Source organism: Melanerpes formicivorus, unplaced genomic scaffold (genome assembly GCF_026170545.1).
Source record: "Melanerpes formicivorus ecotype bairdi unplaced genomic scaffold, bMelFor1.0.p_v2 SCAF_42, whole genome shotgun sequence".
NCBI classification, from domain to species: domain Eukaryota; kingdom Metazoa; phylum Chordata; class Aves; order Piciformes; family Picidae; genus Melanerpes; species Melanerpes formicivorus.
In genome coordinates, this window is record NW_027142394.1 from 4,692,590 (window position 1) to 4,713,683 (window position 21,094).

Below are 21,094 nucleotides of genomic sequence, written 5' to 3' on the forward strand. Positions count from 1 at the left end.
CTGCAGTTCATAGCTGTGATTTGATAGGTCTTGGAGCAGAAGTAACAGTAATTTCTTTAAGAGCATCTGTCCTTCAATATCAGGTATCATGAAGATCAGGAACTGTGCATTGTGACTGTTCAGCTGCTAAGAGGAAACCCAGGTTGCCCTGACTGCCTTTTCACAACGCAAATATTGATTAGCAGTTTTCCCAGATGACATTGATCTCCTTTTCCTCCTAGTCCCTTGAGTTTTCTTATGAGTTTGTCTTGCTTTTTCAGAAAGCTCTACTTCCATGAGCAGCATTTCTTTTAATTGATTTAAAAGGAGTGTGTTGAAGTACTCTTCCTTTTGCCTCCTGCCCTGCTTGCTTGGTTTCTATCATCCATATGCCCTAAGGGGTAAGTTAGTGGAAAGGGTTTCTCTTTTGTTTTGTCCTTCTTGCCTTGCATGACAATCTATGTGTGTATTTACTTTATTACTAGAGATTTTTTTACTATCACAAGTATAATTTCCACTCTGTTCTTCATGCTTGCATACAAGTATTCTAGTTTTACCCTTGGAATGCTCCGTGGAGCTGAGCTCTGTACCCTCCTTAGCATTTCACTGGACTCCACATTTCTTTTGTGTTCATAAGAGCTGCGTGCCTGTTGTTCACTGCTTTCTTTGTTGGCACTCTGGCCTTTAGGAAGATTTATTTCTACCTTGATTGTTACATTTGGATGGCTTCCTTCAGCCCTGTGGGTGACATGCATTCCACCAACACTGCAAAAGTTTGAAACTGCTATTGAAGAATGGAAAATTGACTAATTCAGGGGGAGCCACTGTCACAGCCTGCCTTGGGTTTGCTTTTGCAGATGTAATGGTTACTGTTGCTACTTCTCGGTGGATCCCACCTAACACATTCAAATCATGCACTAGGGGGTAAATTCTCCTCTGCCCCAGCTTGCTTTTCAGGACCTGGGAGTTGTTGAATGCAGCAGTTCTCACTCTCTGGGTCTCACAGGGACTGTGCTGCTGCTGGAGTCCTATCAGCTGACTCACGAGAGTTTGTTACCTTTGAGAGCTTTCTGTTAAGGCTTGAGGTGCTCTTTTGGAAAAGGAACATTTTAGCACAATTGACTGGAGTGAGGTGAAACTGTTTGTAGTCTTAATGATGCATTTTCATGCATCCAAGCCCGTGGATGCAGTGTTCAGCTTCCTGTTGCTGTGTAGTGAGAGGCCCTTAAAACATACAGTCCCCAGGAGACTCTAATTTTTTCCTCATTTGTCTTCTTTTTTGGTAGTTAGAGAGTTATTAAAACAAACTTGAGAGTTGTATTTCAGGCACTGAAGCCAGCATGTCTGAATATTTATTTATTAATTGTGCTCCTTGATGTTTTTCCTTCTCTCCAATCTACTTTTTGGGTTTCAAGAGTCAAAGCAGGCTGGCTTTTTTTCTCAGCCTCTTTCCTAGGCTGTCCTTGACAGGGTGAGGGCATCATCTATGACCTTGTACATTCGGTGTTGATGTAGCTTCTGTGAAGCCACAGTCTATTCAGGAGCCACTTTATTGTGTCTGAAGGTTAATATGGGCCTCTGCTCTGCCACAGACTGTAGAGTCATGCTGAAGTTTTGAAGAGGCTCAAGATCTCAGCTTCTGTGATCTCCACAAGAATGGGGAAGTTATCTTTTCTTTGTTTCCTCTTTTTTTCTTTAATTTTGTAATTTATGTTTTTTAATTTTCTTTAACACTTCTGGAGTTCAGAGTAGTGCAGAACATCTGAGAAGTACTGTGTCAAAATATGTTTTGATGTCACATTGTATGACACAGTATATGACTGGAGTTGCAGAACGTACCTGTGCTTATGGTCTCGAATGTGCCTGTGGACAACACACCTTGAAAGGCTCTACAGTGACTTCATCTACTTCATTTTGTCTGTCTCCTCTGTGTTCTGAAGGAGCTTCTCAGGAACACTCCAGCCTGGGCAGCATGGTAACAGGATAGTGTTTGAAACTGGCTTAATCCAGCCTGGTTGGGCTGTCATGGGCAAGAAATGTCCTCCTGCAGTTCCTCCCTTTCCATCGCTTGTTCCTTCCTTTCCCTAGTATCTGCTCATGTGCTTTGGTGGCCTTGCTGGATTAGTTCATTGAAGTAGTCCTGGACAAAGAGGTTCATGAGTGCTCTAGACAGCAGAAGGGGCAGTGAAGGAATATTCAGAGTAAGAATGGGCAGGATTTCAGCACAGTTGTTGCTCTCACCTTATTAAATACAGACTTTTGTAAGCTATTCTTCCTTGTTTAAGATTGCTAAGTATTGTCATAAAACCGGCACATTGACATTTCTTGGGCTGTAATTCTGCTTTGCAAGTGACATGAAGTGAATGGAGACTTCATCAAGCAAGCAACAAACTTCTGTGAGTGATCCAAGGGTGAAAGAGAACATCTCAAAACCTCAAAACTGAGCTTTTCACACAGATGAACAAACAAGTAAATGTCTCTGGAAACTGTAGGAATTGCAGTGATCCAGCCCATGTCCTCACCCACAAATTTCCCCTGCCATGTGCAGCCACATATGTTTGATTTATTTTTGATTGGCATAACAATGCCAGAGCCAAATGAATTAAAAATGAAGCTACGTTCTGAACTTTGGCGTTTCATCCTGTGCCAGAAAGCCGGAGTGCTTCACCGCGCCGTTCAGGAGGGCATTCTATCATCATCAGCAGCAATCATTTCTGAGCAATTAAATTAAACTATCTCTGTGCATCTAAATAAACAAATAAATTGTGGTTCTGCAGAATGTGTGTGTGTGTGTGTGCCAAGTGTGAGACTTGGCTGGCTGTTGAGATTGTGCTGCTTTTAATGTAGGAACGTTCAGCTTGATTTAGGATCAGCTCCCACTGTTTGCACCAGCTCTAAGACTGGTTTGCAAGAGGCTCTGGGTCCTTGGAAGGGATTTTCCTCCAGTGTCTTTTATAACCTTTCATAGAGATATAGTTCTTGATTTACATAATGTTTTTATCTGGTTTATAGCCAGAGATGTTTAAAAGAAGACTGTCCCTACATTGTCAATCACTGTCTTCAACCTGCTTTATCAGCTCAGCAACATATTTGCTGCTGTCCAACTGTCATGAACTTCTGCACACACAAATGCATGGCTTGGGAGTGATGAACAGTGTTTCTCACAAGCTGTCTCAGTACTTTCAAATAAATTGTGGGTGTGCTTCAAAATTGAAGTTGCTTTTTCTGGTGACTTGGTCTTTAAAGTGGATGAAAAAGCAAATTGTGCAGTCCATCAAGAGGGGAGAGGTAACTGCTCAGTTACTTAGAATTTTTGTGGTCAGGAGAACTTGTTTGTGTGCCAGATGAGTTGGAGTTGACAGAGGACCACAACTGCAGCTAGTCAGGCAAAAAGAGAATTCAAGTGTGAATATTCTGAGTACTTGCCTTTAGGCAGAGAAAACTGGTCCCCAGTCACACTTCGCAGGCGTCTGCACATAAACACAGTGCAGTGCCTGGAGTGGCACTGCAATGTTACAGCTTCCCCTGGGAAGGTGACAGTCCTGAGGAGTAGTGGCAACCACCTCTCCTTATCAGTCACTCTCAAAGGCATTGACAGAAAGGATCAGTTCTCCTACTCCTGCTCCTCAGATCTGGAAAAGGAGGTGGAGCTGCAATAGCTCGGGCAGGAATGACTGATGTACATCACATGGGGAGACTTTCTGGTGCAACCCTTGATCCTACTGGAAAATACTGGTTCATGGGAAACAGAATGCTTTGCAGAAGCACGTTGCATGTGATGAAAATTTGGTTCACATAAAAGTGGTTTTGAGAACATTTTGGGTTTATATTTCAAAATTACTTTACTTCAATTTCAGTATAAAATGTAATAAAGACTGGGGAATACGAAACAGGGACAGAATATTTCCCCCTCTTTTTTTTTTCCCCCTTTTTGGTAGACCTTTATTTAATAAATCTGAAAGGTTTGGGGGCCCAATGACTTTGGTTTGGGTTTTTTTTTTGAGGGCTGGGTTAACTTTTGTTTTAAAGTTTCTCATAAACTGAAACTAAAATATTTTGATTTATTTTCCAGAGGAAAGGCATTCACAATTGTGAAATGGGCCTTGAAAGAAACAAATGACTGGTGCAGCTCTGCCATTAAGTTCCAGTATCACATTCACAGTTCCTCCCCTGTTTCTTCTTTGCTGTGGGGAGACAATAATTTGTATCAGCTGTTTTTCTTTGGATGCTGTGTTTTTCCCAATGCAACTTGTAAAACACAATGGGTAGAACTGGGGCTGTGCTGCCCCTAATCCATTGGCATTCTGCTTTTTCCCCCACTAACTGCTCACAGCATTCTGCAGGTAGATAACAACAGTTCTCCTCTCGGTGACCAGAGCATGAATCCGAGTAAAGCTGAGTGAGAAAGGGAGCTGGGGTTGCTTAGCCTGGAGAAGAGGAGACTCAGGGGTGACCTTATTGCTGTCTACAACTACCTGAAGGGGGGTTGTAGATAGGCAGAGGTTGGTCTCTTCTCCCAGGCAGCCAGCACCAGAACAAGAGGACACAGTCTCAGGCTGTGCCAGGGGAGGTTCAGACTGGAGGTCAGGAGGAAATTTTACACAGAGAGAGTGATTGCCCATTGGAATGTGCTGCCCAGGGAGGTGGTGGAGTCACCATTGCTGGAGGTGTTCAGGAGGAGACTTGACAGGGTGCTTCGTTGCATGGGTTAGTTGGTTGGGTGGTGTTGGATGATAGGTTGGACGCAATGATCTTGAAGGTCTTTTCCAACCTGGTTTATTCTGTTCTATTCTAAGGTATGTCCAGGCATGAGTAGCTATTGCCCTGTGCAGGCTGCAAAGGGAGCTAGGAGTAATTTCCTTTCAGTGCAGAGTTGTTTCTTCTTCAATGTAGACAAAAGTGCTGTGGGGATGCTGGTGTCTGTTCATGTTGCTGCATCCTGGTAGTTTCCTGATAAAATGGATGGGCAGTTTTGCAATAATTGTTTTTAGGCAGTGCCCTACTCCCTTTTTCTTCATGTTCCTCTCTCAGTGTGAATCATCAGCTTTGTACCTGGCAGATCCTCTGCTGACTTGATCAGCTCTTGCTTTGAGAAAGGTCAAGAAGGGCAAACACAGCTTTCCTTCTAACCCACTGTGATTTTTCTGCTTTTAAATAGGCTTCTTTTGTGCAGCATATAATAAGAAAGACTGAGCTCAGTGAACAAGTTGCATGATGAGAAAGTTCAAATGTGGTGGGAGAGGGCTTTCTGCAAGGAGTTTGATTTCCTTGGCATTTGAAAGATGTGCAGATAGGCCTTTGTTTCCACACTTAATAGTATCTATAAAGAAAGGAAAAGTTACCAGAACACCTTAACAAGTCTTTTGGTGGGGCAGCATATTCTACTCGTGGATTTTTCACAGTCAGATCTGCAGAGAGCAGAGGGGATGCACATCTTCAGGCTGACAGGAGTTCTTTCTTCTCATCCAGACTTTGCATTTTGGGTTTTTCTGTTTACTTTCCAGATAAATCTGGTGTCTTAATTGTGAGGATCTTAGAAATATTTGAAGAATGTACAATACAAGTTGCCATCTGCCAGCAGCTGGAAGAGTCCCCTGCTACGCTTTCATCCGAGCATGCTGGTGTCAATGCAAGAGAGCCACTACTCAAAGTCCTCTTTGCGAGAGAGACAGCAGCTCACCTGAAGAGCAGGCCTCAGGATGTCATCCACATCTACCCTCCATGGTGAGTAGGGTGTACTGGCCATGCTTGCCTGTAGCACTGCAGAACAAAAGGGGTTGGTAGAATGCTGCCTGTGTTGCTGTGGGAAAGACCTTGGGGGGAGCAGGGCTGTCTTGTGGTCATCTGTCTCTGGCGGCTGGACAGACCTTGACAGATACCTTCAAGATAGCTCAGATAACAACTAAATGTGTATCATAATGCCTCTAGAGTTGCTCAGGGCTTCAGTTTTGTTTTCACTTCATATTTTCTTGTTTAGAGCGATAGAAAGGCCTGAGCAATGTCTTATCAATGGTGAGGCCAATAAAGTGCATACTTTCTGGGAGCAAAGTACTTCAGGAATGCTCATCTGTTGCTGTGACTCTGGGTACAGTGTTTCAGTGGAAAAGTCTGTATTAGCTGTAAAATGTTCAACAAAAAACAGCATCCAGATCAAAACTCAGGGGGGAAAGAGTCCCAAGACATGAGAGATTCAGGCTGTTCTTAAGGAATCAAGAGACATCTTTTTGGTAGTTCCACACTGCTGTTGCTGTCACTGTCCTTGATTTCCAAATCCCTCTTCAGCATAGCCCTTCCTGGCATTCTGCAAACTGTTTGGCCTACATTTGGGATGTATGTATTTATTTTCATGATTTGATTACTTTCCTGATTTGGAGGAGTAGCATAAAGTAATGAGATTTTCTGGTGGCAGTGGAAGATCTGCTCTTCATAAAAAGCTCAGGATATCTTTGAAGTGGGGTTATTAGTCCTCTTTTTTACTCTTTTCTACTCAAATTGTGAAAGCAAATGTTTTTCTTGTGTATTTCAGTGTTCATTAACTGAGCTTTAGCCTCTAGCTGCCTCTAAGTGTCTGACCACGTGCTTTTGCTGGACACTTCTTGTTTTGCGAAGGTCCAGACCTGGTTTTTGTCTTCATTGGTAGCTGCAAATATTTGGGGGATTCTCTAGTTTGTAATCTTTTGCTTCTAAAATGTTGTTTAATTGTATTGGTGGAGGAGATGCAAAAATTAAGGGAAGATACTTTATCTCTGGTTTATTATGGCTACAGGTACAACTATTGATAGTTTAGATCAGTGTAGATCAGTGGCTAAGGGAAATACAGTTGAATGTTAACTGAATTCTCAAGTCCTAGTCTTACATGAAACAATTCCTTGCTTTTTTGCTTTTTTTCCTTTCTCCCACCCCTGAGGTACTGATGTTTGTTCTTGTTTATCTTTTCCTTCAATGAGTTTCATCCCATGATTTACATCTGGTTTTGTTTCCCCCTGTTTTCTTCTTGTTTCTCTCTCATAGAGACTTCTATCCTAGCTCCATTTTTCTCCTCAGGTTTTCTTTGTTGGTTTGAAACCACAAGGCTTTGCATTTGTGCTGCTGCATCTTTCTGAAGAGACCTTAACTTACACAAAGAGTGTTGTACAGCAAAACTCTTTTAGTTAGAGTATGATGCAGTTTGGTTTTTCCCCCTCTCCTTTTTGCTTCTCCTCAACTGTTACTGTCAGTATGTTTAGCATGTATTAAATCTAATCCCCAGTTTGTTCCATATCTGCTCTGTAGACATACAGTCCTCTCCAGACTACAAGCATCTGTAACTGCCCTAGTGGGGTGCTCTCCTTTGTTTAAATACTAAAGTATTCTGGACATAAAACTTATTCCTGTATAAACTGAGACTTCTTGACAGAGCTTCTTAGCTGTCTCCCCTGAAATATCACTTTTTGTTTGCTTTGAGGAATTATTTTAGTAGGATGCACTTTTCATGCTAGCAAAAGGTTATTTCATCAAACCAGAAGCTTTGGGCATAACTAGAACAACATCGTAACTCTGTGCCATCAGAGTTTCTCCCCTTACCTATGTGGCTCTCAAGGCACTTTGTGAAGACATTAGTCAGTAATGCCAAAACTGCATTATCTAGTCCCATTTGCTGTCATTTTGGAATTAACTTAATAGCAGTCATCTGTTTGCTCAACCAGAAGCCAAAAGAAGTTGGGCTGGATACTGTTAAACTAAACTAACTGGAGGCGGGGAGAGGGGAGGATGAGGAATGGTTTTGTTTTAGGTTATTTGGCACTTTTAGTTTACATTAAGTACAAGCTGGACTTGTAAGCTTAATGGAAGTTTCCTCTTGTCACATTTCCAAGCTTCTATTCTCTTAAACTCTCACTTGAGGGCTCTGAATGCTGAAATGTAGTTTCTGTGACTCTGCATTGAATTTGTACTTCTGTTGTTGCAAACAAATACTGTTTGTGTTAAAATGCTTTCCTGTCAATTCAAATGTTTGACTAGTGTGAAAACAACTTAACTGAATCTAACCTTGATGTGGTGAAATAAGAATATTTATGTATCTTACTGATGGCCACCAGTCAGAAGAGGGAACAAAAACAGAAGTAGGAGGGGAGACAATCCTTGAATGACCTGCGTGTGCTTGGGGCACAGCCCACTGTGCATCGTTGACCTGAGTTTTGAGATACTTGTATGGTAGGGCACAATAGGATGAAATATGGTGATTCATAAGTGGACTCCTGCTGCTGCTCTAAATTAATGTCCTGAGAGTAGAATTTCCTGGGATCTTTAAAACAACACCCCAGAACTATGTTCTGACTTTGCTTTTTGCTTTCTAAGCAGGCCACTGGGTGAGTAAGAAAGATGCAGACAGAGAGGCTGCTAGCTTCTGTGTGAGCAAAACCTGAATGCCTCATTTTGAAGCCTCTGTAAAATTAGCCTTTGCTTGTGTAACTGCATTTGTATGTGTTGTGAACTCGGTGTAGAGCTTGGTATGTGAAATGTCTCTGGCAATAGGCTTACATAAATACTTTGGGAAGCAGTGTTTAGAGGTTTGTTGATATGTTTGTTGGTATTTGTGTACAGAATCCCAGGAGACTGCAGCACTAGAATACAAGCAATCTAAAAGCTAAAATACTGACAAGAGGCCAGTTACAGGAACCTTACTGACCTGGACCTTGCTCATGAGAGTGATCCCAGCAGCTTTCAGAGGAGCTTTGTGTCAGAGTAAGAATCTGCAGGACTGAGCCCTGATTTCTTTATGACTGGACATGGATTTATTCAGGTCTAGTGTCTTATGCTACATATATGCAGCCTTGAAAGCAAGGGATTTCACAGGAGGGTTGTCACTTCCCAGAACTACAGAATGTCTTTGGTTGGAAAAGACCTTCAAGATCATCTGCTCCAACCTTTACTTGCTATAGGGAAAGCAATCCTGCTGGGCTGCTGGGATTTTTCAGACCAGTGTGTCTGGTGGAGGAAGGAGCTCGGCTCAGCTCCCTGGCCTCTGAGCTGTCTGATGGGGAGCCTGCTCTGATCTTAAGGCTCCATAGAAGCATTATTGCAGGGTTGTATCTAAATGAAGCCTATTGACTTGGACTCATCAGATGAAAACCATTGCATGGCTTATGTCTGGCCAGCTAGGAACATAGCAGGCAGAACTCAGCCCTGCCTGCCCCTGCCTGTGCAGGCTTGCCTTTGGTTGGCTGTGCTGTACCCAAGCAATTGCTTGGCTTAAGGTTTCAAATGAGCACCTTGTAATTTGTACAAACTTAATCTGACTCATGAAGTGTTTTTAACAGCTGGAGAAGGATAAGCTTATTACTGAGTGTAATGAAATCGATTACTAGGGTTTTAATTCACTTTGCAGAACTACACATCCAGCAAGAAGTGGGGACTGCTTGATGCTGCTAAGATAGGAGAAGGAGCACAGGCTTCCCATTTCCACTGGTGGTGATTTTTATGGCTTCAGCTTACCTGGGGTTTTGTTTGTTTAGTTGTAAAAATGATAGAAATAACTTGCCATGCCTAACAGAAAGAGATAAGACTTGGTATTTTTAGAGACTGAGATTCATTTTTCTGCTGACAGCAGGCCTTTGCGGATAGGTGGTTTCCTGCAGATCCTCCCTCCTCCTCCTCATAGATATGCCTGTTGCTGAATGTTCAAGATAAATTAACCTGAAGAAAATGGTGCAGATTAGAATTCCTTTCCCTGCCATTAAATTTAACAACTTTGAAGTGTTTTTCATGTCTTTCTGAAGTTGAGCTAGTAGAAGTGTGTTGATACTCGCAGAGTTGCTGGCAACAGCAATAGAAACCACAGACCACATTTGATTTGGACAGGCTCGGAGATTGATCCATACTTCTTGAATATGATGGTCTGGTGTGAAACCTCTAGTTGAGGAGGTTCACATGCTGGTAACTGGGGCAGTATGAAGGGGGCAGAACCACTCTGTGTTCTGTTCTTCCACTGCCTGTAAACGCTGTCTGTTCTGTACTGTGAAGAAGGATCCTCGGCTGGATAGCTGCCGTTCCCTATGCAACTTCTCGGTGCTTAAAAACAAAGAAAGAGGGAGTTTATTTTAGGAACTCAATATGGTAAGTGTATAAAACACTTAACTCTATGACATCAACAAGCAACTTCAAAGTTTTCTTTAGTTTCTCTTAAACTCTGAAGCCACGGGGAGTCATAATTACTCAGCTTTGAAAGTGTTCCAGGGCCTGGTGAAAGTGTTTTTAATGTGGACTTCTCATTTCTCCTTGCATTACACTAGATTCAGCCTCTCCTCAGTGAAAGAGGTTTAGAAGAGCTTGAATTATTTATTGCCAGGAAGAGCTCATACAAGACATTGCTGCAGATAAGCTGATGTACAGTGATGAAACCTTGTAGCTCAAGTCCTTTAAGGTGGGCCAATAATGAAAGCTGCTGTAGAAACATGCAAGCAAACTCTGAACAAGTTTGTGTACAGGAAGCAATTCAGGTCTGTGGACTTCTGTATTCTACTTTAGAATTACAGTGGCTATGCCTTAGGCTATTTTGTTGGCTCAACAACAGGACTTAGATAAATGGAGGTGTTACTATGATTTTTGTATTATCTTAATACATTGCAGGGTCTTACATAACCTTGGTGAGCAATAAGAGGGCTAAGACGTGAGATGGGTGTGCTGAATTAGTGTGACTGGTGGTTTGCCTGCCATTTAATGAAGATAGAAATTATTTATCACTGTTGCTCTCATGGGGCAAGGGAAGCATTTAAGAGAGCATTGTTACAGAGCACCTCCCTGTCACAAGAAGGATCCTGTGAAAGCAGGACCGCAGAATTGTAGAATGGCTTAACTTGGAAGGGACCTCAGGGATTATCTACTCCAGCCTCCCCACCATGGGCAGGGACATCTCTCAACTAGACTCAGCTGCTCAAGCCCTCATCCAGCCTGGCCTTGAATACCCCCAGGGAGGAGGCATCCACATCCTCCCTGGGCAGCCTATTGTAGTCTCACCACCCTCGTACTGGAGAACTTCTTCCTATGATCCAGTCTAAACCTAACTCTGCCTTAGCTTAAAACCATTCCCCCTTGTCCTATTGCTAGACAGAAAAGTCCCTCTGCAGCCTTCCTGTAGGATCCTTTCAGATATTGGAAGGCAGCTCTAAGGTTCCCCCCGTGTCTTTTCTTTTCTAAGCTGGACAACCCCAGCTCCCTCAGCCTATCCTCTTAGCAGAGGATCTTTGACTTCATGTGTTAAAGAAATGCAGAAGTGACCTCCTGATGATCTCTTAAGAAAGACAGCATCTATGTCCTTTAAAAACTTCTCATTCCACAAAGGTAAGATACAAACACAAATTGAAGACATGTATGGAACAACTTCTGCATCAATTCAGTTTCTCTACTTAACCCCACAGAGGCAGCTTCTTTAAATCCTTGTGATTGATCAGTTGGACAAAACTGATCTAGGTTCACCATCTTCCTTTGATGAAATCTAGGGGGGTGTGTGTGTATATACATATATATATATATATATATATACACACACAAATAATTAAATGGATGGCAAAGAGGAGGGTAAAAGATCACCAGTCAGAGCCCTCCCATTGGAAAGACGTTAGCTTTGCCTTTACATTCTTTCTTTGAAGATCTTACAATAGCAGAGTTGGACAACCCTGATAAGGGGGACAAGGCTCACTCAGAAGATAAAATCCTACAAACTTCCAGAGCTGTAAAGCCAGTGTGGGCACTGTTTCTAAAGTACATACAAGAATGGCCTAAGAGCTAAAGATCAGATTGTATCATCTGCTTGGATTGCTTCTCAGAGATCATGCAGTTGTGAAAATGGAAGCTCCTTTCAGAAGAAGCTGAAGCAGCTGCAGGTTTCCTGCAAGTGGTTATATTTTTGCTAGTATTTGCCTTTCCTAGTGGAGTCACTTCATAGGAGATGGGTTGTCTTTTGAGAACAGGAATACACAGACTTGTTGTAGATTCTAACTAGCTTCTGTGACTTTATCCATTTTTGACAGAGGACTTAGGATTTTGCTCATTTTTCTACCATAAAAAAAAAAGGGTTTTGTCCTTCCCCTCATGTAAAGGGAGGAGGTTGTATCTCTAGAGGACATCGAAACACTTGAACGTGTCCAGAGAAGGGCAACAAGGCTGGGGAGAGGCCTTGAACACAAGCCCTATGAGGAGAGGCTGAGGGAGCTGGGATTGTTTAGCCTGGAGAAGAGGAGGCTCAGGGGTAACCTCATTGCCCTCTACAACTACCTGAGGGGTGGTTGTAGCTGGGAAGGGGTTGGTCTCTTCTCCCAGGCAACCAGCACCAGAACAAGGGGACACAGTCTCAAGCTGCGCCAGGGGAGGTTTAGACTCGAGGTGAGGAGGAAGTTCTTCACAGAGAGAGTCATTCATCATTGGAACTGGCTGCCCAGGGAGGTGGTTGAGTCGCTGTCCCTGGAGGCATTCAAGAGGGGATTGGATGTGGCACTTGGTGCCATGGTCTAGTCATGGGGTCTGTGTTGATAGGTTGGACTCGATGATCCTCGAGGTCCTTTCCAACCTAAGTTATACTGTGATAGAGATGCTCAGATATATCTGGTTTTATGTCTCTGGAAGTAAACAGATGTAGCCATTAGTGTAGCCATTAGTCTTGTTGCTTTACTTCGTATGTAGGAAACACAAATAAAAGCATTTCCTAGCAATCAAATCAATGCACAAGGATGTTCCTTCATAGGTGGATGACATAACTGGAAGGATACAGAACTACACAGCTTTGACTCTAAGAGGAGAACAAGTTGTTTATGCCATTTCTGTCATCTGCCACAAGCACCTGAATCAACTGACACCTGGTATTTCAGATGTGGACTGTATCTAATGAAGACAGTAGCTTTATCACACTTCTACAGTGAGATAATTTGTTAATTTCTGTACCTATGGCATAGACAGATGCATTGCATGGATGCAATAAAATTGCAGCACACTGAAAAAGAAGGATGGAAGAGCTCCTCTCTTTAAACGAGGTCTTCCATGGAGTAAAGAACTGAAAAACATGTGTGGAAGATAGGAGCCTTAACATAGTAGATCCAGAGCTCTGTGGAAGATTAAATGTGCATTTTAAAACATGGATGTCTGTCTCTGGGTGAATAGCTGATGGTATCTGGACACACTGCAACAAGGGACTTTCCACTGCATGCTACCAATGGCTGGCTTTTGTTGGTGTGTGTGTTTGCTTTCAGCCAAATCAGGGGGGTTAGAAGTGAGTGGTGTGTTTGCTAAGCAGCAGCTTGGGTTTTAGATCAAGATTGAAATGCATTGCCAGCACAAATCTGCCAGCAGGGGTAGAATCTGACCCTCTGTCCAGATGGACATCTGAACTGGGCACATGGGTCTGGGCACAGGGAAGCAGCAAGGGCTACCTGGGCAACCTGCACAGAGCTCACCTGCAAGGAGCATTGAGTATTATTCTCAGGAGGTAATTCTGTGCTCCAGAGGAAGCTTCCACCAGGATGACTTCCTTCAGTACAGGCTGCTTCACTTGTAGGAATAAAGGCAGTTTAGAAAGGAGGCAGTGAATGCAAATAGCCTGGTTTAAGCTGGTGGGGGGTGGTTTTCAACATTGTTATTAAATGCCAGATAGAGTCCAACACTGATCCTACTGGAATGATTGTAGTGCCCTGTTAAGGGGGAAAATCTTTGTCACTCCCTGTGGTGCTTACCTTTTGATGGACCATCATACCTTTGAGTCCATGGTGTTAAGGAACAGAAGACAAATATTATACGTGTTAAACATCCATTTCAAACAGTGATGCTGGTTCCATTTGGTTTCTTCATAGAAAAAACGCTCAGGGAGAATGAGAATGCCCTATCCTAATAATCACAAAATATCTTGAACATCTAATCATGTGTACTTTTTTCTTTTTTTAATAGAAAGGTCTGTACTTGAAACTTTCCAGCTTTTATAAGTGAGGAAATTCCAAGCATTTTATAGTGACAGATAGTGTTAGTGGGTAGTTGGCCACTGACGTCAGAAACAGGGGATGGTGAGCAGCTTTGCTAAAGCCAAGGAAAAATGTATGGTCTTGGATAAACTCTGTGTTAGCAACAGAGCTATCAATGATATATGAGCAGCTTCTCATGAGTTCCCATGTGCCTTCAATCCAGTGCTGAATTCCAGATCTTGTTTAATGAGCAGCTGATGGAGCCAAGCCCTGGCACCGCGCGAAATCCTGCAGTCTGCTTTATCCAGTCGTGAAGGCGGGGGGGGGGGGGGGGGGGGGTGGAAACAAGCTAAATAAGTTCAGATGAACAAGTTCAGAATCACTGCAGGGTTATTAAAAAAAAAAAAAAGTTGTGATTTGTATTTCTCTGCTAATGTTTATGACTAACACATTTGGGACGTGTAAAACAATACTCAATTTGTAAAAGACCACGTGCCAAAATTCCTGCAGTAGTTTAACCACTAAAGAGCGAGCTTCAGCTGTGTGAATGGGTTGGGGGAAATGTTTAAGGTTATCAGTAATCAGTTAATCTTTCATTGGGGTTTGGGTTTTTTTTTCTGAAGTTTACATTTTGGAAAATGATGTGGAGTTGTCTTTGGGGGTTTTTTAAACTCTTGTTGGATGGCTGCTCAGCACTTCCACTCTGTGAAATGCGTGCTCCGTGGCTCATCGGGGAGAAACAATCTGGAGGTCGAGTGCTGTTCTCGTTAGCAGGTGGGAATGGTAGGTGTGTAGTTACAGGAAGACTTTGTCTTGGGTATTTCATACCACAGTGGCTTTTTATGCTAAGCATGCTCATGTCCATGTGTAATTTGTAAGGGTAAGGAGATGGATAAAGTCTGAGTTTACCAAACTCAATTGGGAGAGGAGAACGCTCCAAGGAGACCTTCTTGTGGCCTTCCAGTATCTGAAAGGGGCCTACAAGAAAGCTGGGGGGGGACTCTTTAGGGTGTTGAGTAGTGATAGGACTAGGGGGGAATGGAGCAAAGCTAGAAGTGGGTAGCTTCAGATTGGATGTTAGGAAGAAGTTCTTCACCATGAAGGTAGTGAGACACTGGAACAGGTTGCACAGGGAGGTGGTAGAAGTCTCATCCCTGGAAGTTTTTAAGCTCAGGCTGGATGGGGCTCTGAGCAACCTGACCTAGTGTGAGGGGAGGTAGAACTGGCTGATCCTTGAGGTCCCTTTCAACCCTGACAATTCTATGAGTCTATGAAACTGTCATGCCTCCTGACTCCCTTCAGCACGAAGGGATGCTTCCTCAGACTCCTCCTCCTGAATGGATACTTAAGTGTAAGTAAGCAGAAGTTAATGCCTATGTGCCTAGCAGAAATGTTAATTAAACCCTCAAGTATTTCAAAAGGGAAATGTTGCTTTCAGACTTGAAAAATGTGGAATGTTGCTACCCAAAATGCAGTGTTAAAAACATCTCTGCTATCCTAGGGGGCAGGGGCATGGGGAGGAAAGAGGAACACTAATTTTGCTGTTGCTTCCTCTGGGCAGATTGCTTTCCTTTCAGTAAAAGCTTATGGAAAGAGTGCCCATGATTTTATGCTTTTTTGGCAGCAAGAACATCCTTCAGTATATAAAGCAGTTCAGCTGGGAAACGTTCAGTGCAGCCTTTTGTGTGTTTGAAGCTTCTCTTACTACCAATCTTCTGAGTCAACATTAACCACACAGATTGCAATGTATAACTTCTTCCAATGTTAGGCTCTCTTGACAGCTTCCTGAGATGTCCTGAAAAAATATTCCTTGTTACTGTCCCAGGACGGCCTTCTGGCAGACCAAGTTTCTCCCAGCAGAAGTATCAGAGCAGTATCCATGACATGAGAAGGCGGTGTGTGACCAGTAATTTTACCTTTGAGGGATTCACTCTGCTTTTTGAAAGCCAAATCACTGATGTGGCTCCAAAAAATCATTCTTGGCAGTATGTGGGAAGGGTTTTTTGTGTGTGTGTGTGGATTTTTTTTGTTTGGTTTATAGAATTGTTTAGTTCCCCCCCCCCCCCCCCCTTTAATCTCTTTGGACTCCTGAAATGGCATCTGTTTGTCTCCCTCCTTGATAAGAGTTAAGAATCCTAGTGAACTTCTGTGAATGTTTCTGGGTTTGATGGTTCTTTATCTCCCCCCCCCCCTTTTTTTTCATTTACTTTGTTCATTTTTTGGAGTGATGAATGTGTGTTGTATGCTGGGCTGTGCAGAGTCTTCCTGGGAGTCACTGTCCGTAGTCTCTGTGGTCCTTGGCTGGTGTAAAACAGAGGACTCTGCGTCCACCTTGAAGCCGCTGCTGCTGTTTGCTGCACATCTGTTAGTACAACCCCAACTCTGTCAGCATCTTCAGCTAATACCTTGTAATCTGAGCTGAAGCTGTGAAGAAATACCCCGTTTTGCCATCTCTGAAGTGTTGTTGGGACAGACGTTGTCGACGGTAACTTAATTACTCCGAAGAAACCTGGCAGCCTATCTGCTAGAACGCTGTGTGCTAGAGCACACAGAAAGCACTGAGCTTGAGACCACTTGAGGCTGGGTATAAAACCCTCAATTGCATTGGTTGTATTTGTGTTTTCATTTGTCTTCCCAGCATGGCACAGCATGTCTGCCTTTTGTGTTTCCCGGAAACAAATCGCTTCTCCCAGCTGAGATTCATTTTTGAGAAACGTGGGCAGTGCAGCGCTGGGAGCCCTGTGCTCTGCATCCGTGCTGAAGCAAGCACTGCTTCTCTTCTGCTTCCCTGACCTTGTCATAAATATTAATTTAATAGGGCTGGTACTATTTTATGCATTGTGCCTGTACAGAATGAGGAAGAGATCAATGTCACAGATATGGGCTGTTGGTGGAACTTACAGGGTTTGTCGGCTTAAAGGAGCCCAGAGTTACCTTGCACGTTTGTCACAGCTGCTCTTCAATTTAATTGCAGGCTTTGGATGTGGAAGAGGGTAGTTCTCTATTACCTTCCCAAGTTATTTTGTACCTTCCATCTCTCACACAAAATAAGCTGCCCAGTGTTTTCCTTGTCTTTTTGCAGCCTCCTTTGGCTGACACTTGTGGCTTGCAGTTTGAGATGTTGTGCGTGAGACGATTGTTTGATTTTGCTGGGAGATATTTGACCCTGGGAGTTCGTTTTTCCAATCTTGCTGCATGGCAGAGAGACATTTGCTAGGCTATACTGAAAACCAAACCCATTTCAAAAACAAACATACCACGTTACCAGCTTCTAGAGTAGTCCACCTAAGCCTTGAGAGCTGCCTTTGGTTGCTGGTCACTGGCTGTAATTTCCTGGTATTTGAGGACTAGCAGTCAGGAAGGAATGGAATCCCCTAAGGTTTACTGGTTATTCTGAAGCTGTCCTTAGCACCAGCTCAGCTTGGAGGAGAATGCAAGGGGGGGAAATGATTTCCACCAACTTTAATATAAACAACACCCTTTTAAGGGGTGGGGGGGGGGAAAGAGTCATTTTTATATCTACATACAGAAGTATTCTCTTCCTTTGTCTTCCAATGGTTAACTGAGCAGAATCCTTACCTGCCATCATGAATCTTGGTCTTAGGTAAACCCTGCACGTTGAAGGTTGCCTTCATGGAAGAGGTCTGAGGTTTGGAAATGTGTAATGTTACATTTAAAGTCCTTCCATGTCTATTTAGAGTAAATTCTCAACATCCATTATTTAAGTTAATATAGATATTACTTGGTTGCAGTGTTGATATTTTTTTTAGTTGGATTTTTTTGAGCTTTCCATGCAAAATAGTTTTCTACCCCACACTTGGTGCCATGCTTTAGTCATGAGGTCTGTGGTGACAGGTTGGACTTGATGATCTTTGAGGTCTCTTCCAACCTTGGTGATTCTGTGATTCTCAGCTGTGTTGATATTCTTTGACCACACCTGGGTAGAGCTATTTTCCATCCAGAATGCTAGATATATTTCACTATATGAAATATACTTTCATATCTTAATATTTTAGTTAATTAAATATATTGAATATATGACTTCTATTATTAGTTGTAGTTTATTAAACTGCTGTTATAATGCCTCTGCTTTATTAACTGTAAAGGTATCAGGGACAACTTGGAGGCAAATAATTCCTGCAAGCTAGCAAGACAAAAAATCCAGCCTTGCTGTGTAACCTCATCAGGTGTTAACATTTACATGAAATGCAGATATTGAGAGGTGTAAATCCCACATGATGAGAATGCAGAAGCCAGAGTAACACGTGTGGTTTGTTATCGCTCTTGACTGAAACTGGGCATGATCAGAATCAAATGCATGAGGGATGGGGTCTGGAATGAGAGATCCTCAAATCTGGCCATTGAGAGTGCAGCCCTCTCATCCCCTCACCTTCTGCTTGGGCTCTCCTCAGCTCCCTGAGCTGTTTTGGCAGTGACCCAAGCAGTCACACTCAGTACTATGTGGTGAAGAATACTGACCCTTCTGTGAGCTGCACTTGTTCCTCAGTGGTACCAGACCAGTTGTTCTTGGGGCCTGTGCTGTGCACTGAGTCAGTTAAATAATTTGCCTCAAAAATACAATATTTTAAGTTAGGCTTGCTGAGCAGTGTGGTTTATTTACAGTGTGGATCTTTCAGAGACCCAAATGAACACAGCATACAGCTGAGACTGAAACTGGCAGGATGGGAGCATTTCAGGTGGTGCTGTGAACATCAGATGAGGACACGCTTATTTCCCTGTAAGGAATCCCTGCCAGCAGGAATCTCCTTCATGTAACAGTAGTGGGGAAGCACTTTTCTACAGAGCATTGCCATAGGACTTCCCAGTAAGGTGTAAGTGGGATGCTGGCTGGATCCCTCGGTGGCAGGTGCCTCCTGCCCTTCCTGCCGGCTGCAGAAGGTGGCAATGTTGTCAGCAGAAGCCCAGGTAGAACTGGTCTCTCCCGGGTGACGGAGCTGTGAGACTTTTTCTGTAGTCAAAGTTTCTGGTCTGTGAAGTAAGAGTCTGCAGAAGGGGGCTCTGCAGAAGGGGGCTCTGCAGAAGGGGGCTTTGTGTAGCTTTACGTGCCATTGCCTTTGCACAACTTGTAAGAGCTCAGCTCTGTTCTGAACGCAGGGATATGTGTCAGTCAGTCACTATGCTGCCTACACACTTTCCTCCTCCCTAACACTGAAGAAGGCCATGTGCCATTTAGTCTAACACTTAAAGACCTCTCTCTGTCTGGCCTTGAGTACTGATGAACCATCCTCTGCCCAGAGAGCCAAACTGATCTCATTAACTGCTTTCATTTCTGCAAAGCACTTGTAAATATTTCTGAAGCCCACTGCAATTTGCTGCCTCCCCTCCTCCCCGAGATGTTTACAAACTTTGCTTTGAAGTGAGCTTGCCAGGGGAGAAACCGAGAACTTCCCTGCTGCCAGGGGTTTTGTTGAGAGCTACCTCCTGGCTATAACAAACTTTTAACCAGTTGAAAGCCTAACAGACTTGGTGCTGCATTTGGTGGGGATATTTTTCTTCTTTCTTTCTTTCTTTCCTTTAATACTCCAGGAACTCCTTGAATCTTTTTAACGACTTCAAATGATCCTCTCTAAGACCTGTGTCTTGTCTTGTGATTATTTATTTGCCTCTTGCCTTGTGATTATTTATTTATTTTAACATTTTATTCTGTCTGATGCTAATTCTCCACCCTTGAAAGTACCCAGATTCTTGGTTTATGTTATCCCATTCCCTTCCTCCTGACTCCCATCTCTTGATTCTGCTGTGGTAAATCCACCACTGATTTCCAATTATCATGGACTCTTTCAACATATTTAATTGCTGTATTCTCCTCTCACTCTGTGTTCCTTTACCAAGCCTCTCAGGATGCAGTGGATTTAATCCATTTAGGAGGTGCAAAAAATACAAATTCTTGATGTACTTTACCACAAGCAGAGTAAATAGGTGAGGAGAAAGTTCTTCACTGAGAGGGTCGTTAGCCATTGGAATGGGCTGCCCAGGGAGGTGGTGAAGTCCCCATCCCTGGAGGTGTTCAAGAGGGGATTGGATGTGGCACTTGGTGCCATGGTTTAGTCATGAGGTCTGTGGTGACAGGTTGGACTTGATAAGCTTTGAGGTCTCTTCCAGCTTTGGTGATTCTGTGACATTACCCTGTAATCCTCCTCCCACGAGCTGAGCTTTATTTGCAACACAGATGACAATTTCTGTTGGACTTACCTGTATTTCATAAGGAGAGCAGGCGGAGCTCAGTGCCTAATGCTGTACAACTTTGAGTTTAATCAATCAAGTTGTGTGTAAGTGTCCCCTTCCTGGCCTTTTTGGGGGATGCTACTCACTGCATCAAATATTCACTGAAGGCTTCTGGTGCTGCTTTGGTCTCTGTTCAAGACTGCTTGCTGGGTAGCAAAATCAGTTGCCATATCAATATTTTGCCTACCACTGCTCTTCAATCTGTGGAATGGGTAACATCTCCTTAGTATTACCGAAGAGTAAAGACAGGCTTGCAGAAGCTGGTCGAGGTTTTGAGCAGTTTGTCTGGCAGAATCTGCTCTATCCTGTCTCTCCAAATCCAGTGGCAAGCCAGTAAAAGGTTTCTTTTGGGAAATCTCTTTTCCTGAGCTGTGTGGGAGACTGTTCAATATTGAAACTGGGAAAGTAATCTCCAGCTCCAAAGAAGAAACAACTTAAGATTCGGTGGCTCATTAGCACTGTGATTTTTTGCAGTTATTTCTTTTTGTAGTAACTGCAGTCGTCTTAGAGCTTTAAGACTAAAGTGAATGTGAAGAAATACCTAATCTTGGGACTTTTCTCTCTTCAAACACCAAGTATTGTGGTCTCCTGCAGCTGTGATGGTGATAATATGGCTGCCCAAGCAGTAAAGCTAAGCAAATTGAGGCAAAAGCTTTGTGATCATAAAATGCTCGCATTAAAGGAAGCAGATGCTACACCCGAACAGAAAAGCTGGGAATGAGCACACTCAGAATTCCTGTTTTCTCTTTCCAAACCAAAGGGAAAGAGGAGACTTCCCTGTGCTTTCAGAGCATTGTTAACAAGCCCTCACAGCTTTTAGGAGCTTGAAACAGTAAACAGCTTAGTAACTACATAATTATATCAATAAACCTAACATCAAAATAGCTCCTGAAATTTATGTACAGACGGTTCCAGTTTACATTACAAAAGAAGCTTTCTGAAGTCCATTT

The 21,094-nt window shown here is 43.1% G+C and overlaps 1 protein-coding gene across 2 annotated transcripts in view; it reads left to right on the top strand.

The window, feature by feature from the left end:
* The window catches only part of SPIDR (scaffold protein involved in DNA repair), a 201,768-nt gene that overhangs the window by 65,756 nt on the left and 114,918 nt on the right, over positions 1–21,094 (top strand). For both annotated transcript variants that reach the window (XM_068158790.1, XM_068158791.1), the window contains one exon: positions 5,484–5,703. In XM_068158790.1, the coding sequence (XP_068014891.1) occupies positions 5,484–5,703 (220 nt within the window). The remainder of the gene's footprint in view (positions 1–5,483; positions 5,704–21,094) is intronic.